This window comes from Palaemon carinicauda, chromosome 11, assembly GCF_036898095.1.
Source record: "Palaemon carinicauda isolate YSFRI2023 chromosome 11, ASM3689809v2, whole genome shotgun sequence".
Classification (NCBI taxonomy): domain Eukaryota; kingdom Metazoa; phylum Arthropoda; class Malacostraca; order Decapoda; family Palaemonidae; genus Palaemon; species Palaemon carinicauda.
Genome location: NC_090735.1, coordinates 136,882,241 through 136,889,213, shown reverse-complemented (window position 1 = coordinate 136,889,213; position 6,973 = coordinate 136,882,241). Strand labels below are relative to the sequence as shown.

At 34.6% G+C, this 6,973-nt stretch overlaps 1 protein-coding gene across 1 annotated transcript in view; it reads right to left on the bottom strand.

Moving 5' to 3' along the window:
- Positions 1–1,443, bottom strand: part of Dhpr (dihydropteridine reductase) — a 33,962-nt gene extending 32,519 nt beyond the window's left edge. Inside the window, exon 1 of the mRNA XM_068383487.1 lies at positions 1,196–1,443. Within this exon, the coding sequence (XP_068239588.1) occupies positions 1,196–1,279 (84 nt within the window). The 5' untranslated portion in view covers positions 1,280–1,443. The remainder of the gene's footprint in view (positions 1–1,195) is intronic.
- Positions 1,444–6,973: the final 5,530 nt, after the last annotated feature.

The following is a 6,973-nucleotide window of genomic DNA, read 5'->3' as shown; positions in this document are numbered from 1 at the left end:
ATGCACAATTGGCTTATATTTACTACTGTGATAAATGTTAATTGTACATTGTAGATTATAATCTAAAAGCATATAAGGCCCTACACTATCTATCCATCTACTACCTAATATATATATATATATATATATATATATATATATATATATATATATATATATATATATATATATATATACACACAGACACACACACACACACACACACATATATATATATATATATATATATATATATATATATATATATATATATCATCTCCTCCTACACCTATTGACGCAAATGACATAGGTTAGATTTCGCCAGGTGTCTCTATCTTGAGCTTTTAATTCAATACTTCTCCATTCATCATCTCCTACTTTGCACTTCATAGTCATCAACCATGTAGGTCTGGGTCTTCCAACTCTTCAAGTGCCTTGTGGAACCCAACTGAACGTTTGGTAAACTAAAGTCATATCTGCACGCATAATGTAAACATGACAATAAACTGTATAATCTTAGTTTCTCTGCCTTCAGCAAAAGAAAAAAATGGTTTATAAGTGCAGATTTGGTTGTTGCATGTAAAAGTGCATACAATAAAGTATGAAAAATATATTTAAGAAAAAAATTACTCATTTCAACGGGGGGGGGGGGGATGGTTTCTTCGGATGGGGAATACGATGCTTGTCTCCTTATCCAATCCGTCAAATGTCAGGAAACGAGAGAAGACCCCCACGAGTAGCCATCAGTCAATTTTATATCGTTTGGATAAAAAAACTGTTAACATAATTGAATCTTATTTACATAGAATGTCATGATGATTATTATTCTAAAAAGCAATTCTGCATAACAGATAATAATCGATCCATGCTACTTGACAGCATCGCCTCTGATGATAATGTTATCATCATTGAAATAAAAACGGACAAAAGTAAGCTTAATATAGCAAAAGAGCCGAATATCGAAAGTCACACGATACCGGCGATTTCTAGCAACCGTGACGTCTAACTAATAGGGGTGTGTTCGCTGTCACAACATTTAAAGAGACTTTTGACAAACTAATGATACGTTGTGTCCGTGAACTCCTATTTACCTTTAACGACAAAGTCTACTCGTCAGTAAAATCTAAATAAACACCAAAATGCGTAAAATTTAAAAACGAGCTACTGTTCTCCTCGAGCCAACGATCAATTCCGTAAAATAAAGAAATATACTCACATAATTATGAAGTTTGAAGTAATTCACGACATTAGAGCCTAAAGCACCTCGGCCTCCATAGATGATGACTTTCCCGACAACCATTTTTACACAGAGACGGAGACACAAAGCTTAATTACAATCGTAAATTGAGAGTAGATGAGCTTGGCTGGGATGATAACCTTTAGGCCCAACGGACAAACCACAGCTGAGCACTTCGACTCGAGATAGATTACCTTCCGACCGTTCGTCTACAGTCAGCAGACGATAGGTGGCTGCCAATAGGCACTACATTTATTCATATATCATAACAAATATATCGGGACAATACAAGGATTTTAGTTTTCTCGTATGAATATCTTTAGTCTAATTTAAGTATTTTTTTATCGGTTTACATTTATCTCGATACTTTGAGAAGTGTAGGCTTGTTTTGGAATTATTCCAGTATCTGAAAATGACCGATTTTTATTCACATTAGTAACATCTTTGGGATATAAGTCGATGACTTGATTGAAGAAGTAGAATCACATGTCACTTATAATATTAGAAATGTATATTCTTATACATATATATTGTATAAATAGACAAATTGTCCAATATATGCAAATAAAAAGGGAGGGTGCGTTTCAGAGGATGAAGAAGCTTCCACGTGACGTCACTTTCCCAAGTGACCAGCATGGAGACATCTGCGCCAACAATGCTAAATATAGTTTTGGTTTATCCCACGTTGTTTATTTCTTACTTCTTCTCTTTATTGCAGATATATTTTCTCTCTAGTACCAATTGGCCTGTATCATAATCACGATAAAACTTGCGTATATAAAACCATCTTAAGATATGATTAATGATTTATTTTAAATTCATTATTTCAACTATCATCATTGAATATTATAATTGATTTCAGTTGATTTTTCAATCATTAGGTCTGGCCAGATCATGGACTGGTAAATGGCAACAGTGGGGAATGCAAGTTGCTGGCTGTAGCCTACTTAAGTCCATGCCCATATTGAATTAACGAACAAAGGGATATTACCTTGATTGTATGATTCTAACCTAAACACAAAATATTGCTCTGTAGCGATATATATATATATATATATATATATATATATATATATATATATATATATATATATATATATATATATATATATATACATATGTGTGTGTGTGTGTGTGTGTGTGTGTGTGTGTTGTGCAGTATATTTAGATATTTAAATCTGAGGAAAAGGAAGGCGTAGCGAAAACTGTGTTTGATTTGTAATGTGTTAATTGCCCCACCATAATTTCATACATAAGTCTCTATCTTGGCCTTTTAAATCAATAATTCTCCATTCACCATCTCCTACTTCATGCTTCATAATCCTCAACCATGTAGACCTGAATTTTCCAACTCTTCTAGTGCCTTGTGGAGCTCAGTTGAAAGTTTGGTGAACTAATCTCTCTTGGAGAGCGCGAAGAGAATGCCCAAACCATCTCCATCTACCCCAAACAATGATGTGTGTGCACGTGCTCATTTATGTGCGTACGTGCGCATGCGCTCTCGTGTATGTTGAAGTGTAATAACTTAAATTATTAGTCCGGTATTTTTTTATAGATACATACTCGTCATATAGATAGGTCAAGAGGTGGGACCGTGCCAAGTTCAATATAGTATTTAGATATGAGAGAGAGAGAGAGAGAGAGAGAGAGAGAGAGAGAGAGAGAGAGAGAGAGAGAGAGAGAGAGAGAGAGACTTCATTGCATCCTCCTTCCTCTGATAAACTGGAAATTCTTCACTTGGCGACAGCAAGTCTGAAAATATTCTGCGCGCATTTCCACCCACCAGTATATGTCGGTTGGTCCAGAATGTTCACCATAAAAATTTGCACATATATTCAGTCAGCCACGTTCCTGGATCAAAAAATCTTATTTATTTCTAAAAATAACGATAAATGCGATATGAGTTCATTCTGTATGAGCCTTCGAGAATGCTTGAACTTCATGCAAATATATATACAGTAGGCGCCGGCAGATTACTAACGCATTCATAAAACTTGTGTATCCTATGTGAATAATGCATTACATACACGCACTTGCACACGTACAATCAAATAAACAAATACACACACACACACACACACACACATATATATATATATATATATATATGTGTGTGTGTGTGTGTGTGTGTGTGTGTGTGTGTGTGTGTGTGTAGTGTATGTCTGAGCCATGCCACTATTTTTATGCAAGTAGCAAAATTATTAATGTTTATACATTTGCTAACAATTGTGTTTACACTGCTATTATTATTATTATTATTATTATTATTATTATTATTATTATTATTATTATTATTATTATTATTATTATTATTACTAGCTAGGCTACAACCCTAGTTCGAAAAGCAGGATGCTACAAGCCCAAGGGTTCCAACGGGGAAAATACCCCAGTAAGGAAAGAATATATCTAAAGTATATATGACAACTGATGGGTAATGAATGTAAAATATCTTCTTAAGATCAGTAAAAATTTGAAAATACACCTATCATGTATAAACTATAAGGAGAGGTAGTAAGTTGACCAGGGCACCAGCCACCCGTTGCGATACTATCACTAAAGAGTTATTAGGTCCTTTGACTGGCCACACAGTATTGCATTGAATCCCTCTCTCTGGTTACTGCTGATTTTTCCCTTGCCTAAACGTACACCGAATAGTCTGGTCTAATCTTTCCACATTCTCCTTTGTCCTCATATACCTGACAACACTGAGATTACCAAACAATTCTTCTTTGCTCACGGGGTTAACTACTGCTCTGTAGTTATTTAGCGGTTACTTTCCTCTTGGTAAGGGTAAAGGTAGTATATTTCCTTTCCTTACTGAGCTATTTTCCCTGTTGGGGCCCTTGGGCTTATAGAATCCTACTTTACCAACTAGGTTCGTAGCTTAAGAAGTAAAAAAAAAAAAAAAAAAAAAAAAGTCTTATGTTACCCTGTTAAACATAAAAACATTCGCTGCAAGTCTGAACTTTTGAAGTTTCACCGATTCAACTGCCTGATTATGAAGATCATTACGAAATCTAGTTAGAGATGGAATAAAACTTCTAGAATAATGTGCAGTGTTGAACTGTTAGAATGAACTACATACCTGATATACTACGTACAGGATGGTAATGTCTGGCACGTTCTGAATGCAAATGATGGTCAGAATTATGAAAATCTTATGCAACATACATATAAATCTAAATGAATGACAGGTACAGATATCAGTATTTAGATCAGAAATAAGAAATTCAATAGAGAAGATTTTTTTTCCATCAAATTAAGATGAAGACCAGACTGGAGGACAATATTCGAAACAAGGTAGAATAAAAGAATTAAAACATTTCTCAATTCTATTGAGCAATTGAAGAAGATCCAGATAGATATGTATCTCAAAAGTAAATTTGCGATCAAAAATCGCCCCTAAAATTTTAAAGGAGTCGTATAGAGTTAAAGAAGCACTATCAATGCTGAGATCTGGATGTTGTGGAGCCACATTCATGTCCCCGACCTATTTACAATCATATTGTAAGTTTGGTTGGGGTTCAACTTCATGCCCCGTAATTTGCACCATTCAATGATTCTAGCTAGATCTTTATTAAGGGATTCAGTAACGCCAGAGCTACATTCAGGAGATGGAAAAAATGAAAAGAAAATAGCATCATCTGCATTTGCAACAAGCTTGTTTTCCAGGCCAAACCACATATGTTTATGTTGCATGAAAAATAATGTGCCTAGAACACTATCATGAAGAACTTGTTTTGATAATATACTTCAACATAAGATGGATATACAGGACGCAGACCTTTCCCTTGTAGATAATGATGACAATGTTAAGAATAGATTACTACAGTTTTTTTTTTTTTTTTTTTTTTTTTTTTTTTACATACAAGAAATAAAAATGTGTAGATTTATAAGCATATGCAGACGATAAAGAATTAATGTAACGTCTGAATGATAAGAAATACTCCAATGTGAAAAAAAAGGAAACATCGTCAGGCTCTATAAAATACGAGAATTAAAAGATTAATAGAAAAAGTTAATTCAGGAATGAAAATAACTGTTATAAAAGAAAAAGATCGTAGAAGCTGGTGTGCATTGAGGAGAGAGAGAGAGAGAGAGAGAGAGAGAGAGAGAGAGAGAGAGAGAGAGAGAGAGAGAGAGAGAGAGAGAGAGAGATAATGTTGGGATACACACACACACACACACGCACGATATATAATTGATCGATGTCCAATAAGTGATACAATTTCAAACACTATACAGGAATAATCAATATTCCGTAAGAAATGGTGACATTTAGGAATTTTCCGGATTGCGATGGGTCATGATGGCGGTGACCCTCCCACACTTCCTTCCTTCCTTCGATCCTTCCTTATTTGGGGAATGGCCCGAGGGATGCTAAGAGATTTGATAGAGAAAGATATCCTTTAGCTGAAATACTGATGAATCAATTCGAAGAAAAACTGCCGAATAACAGGAGTTTTTATACCTAAATTGTAATTGGAATACAATTTTTTTTTCAATATTCCCGATAAAAAGGGCGGGGTTGGATGGTGAATATGCTAGATGCAGCTGAAAAGGCTTGAAAACTATGGAGAGAGAGAGAGAGAGAGAGAGAGAGAGAGAGAGAGAGAGAGAGAGAGAGAGAGAGAGAGAGAGAGAGAGAGAGAGAGAGAGAGAGAGAGAGAGAGAGATGATTTAGTCTACATAAATGATTTTCGATATGTGTAAACCATTCGGAGATGATTCACATCCACACCATTGCTAGTAGAAGTTTAAATTCCACGGAAATAATAACAATAATAATAATAATAATAATAATAATAATAATAATAATAAAACATAGCGCAACTTCGTCTACCACCATTAGAAATTAACCCTGCAGAAATGGGTTCTACGAAAAAGAAAAAAAAATTCGCCAATGAATGGACGAATGAAATGTTTGGCAAATCACCAGAATCCTGAAAGGTACTGTCAGTGTTCCATGTTGCGGCGACAGATATGAGAAAAAGAATAGCCCAATATCACAATGATTTTTATATTTTGTAGCACCGTTTACATAGCATGACAAAGTAATAGAAATCTCTTTGGTGAAAAATAGATTAAAGAAAATGTCAAAATGAATCGTAATAGATTTTAGGCTGTGTATGCTGTGTCATAGAGCATGTCGACTTATGCTTAGAAAGCACAATTCTTAGGTTTAGATCATCAGGCAAAGGCATTGACTAGTAATTAACGGTTCCAGACGGTATGGAAACCGCAGTCTATTTAGCCAGAGAAATAAGTGGAAATAAGTAAATAAATGGTGATTTGATAGGAATAAAGATTCAAACGATGATTATAGTTTTCCCTACACACACTATGGTTGGGATGCAATTAATGATATTGAGAATGCTCTAATGGAGTTTTGATTATTCCTCATTTTAATGTGAATATCCAAGAAATGAAATGAGCAATACAGCTTCTTGTAACCACTGAATTACCATGAAATAAGCGATCTACGCTTTAGCAAGCAGCACTTCCCTTATTTATCTTATCTATCGGGAAGAGGTTACACATAGGCCTAGGTTGAGATAAATTTCTGTAGATGCCATTGTCCTGTCTGGCTCTATGAAAATTATTGTCTATCAAAGAAATTAAAGAACTTTACCATCTGGATATCAAATAATGATAGACACTTGACATTAATAAAAAAGAAAAGAAAAAAAAATCACATTGTGCCATGGTCATAGTACTGTGATCGAATTCCAAATATGGTATTGAAATGTTTACAAG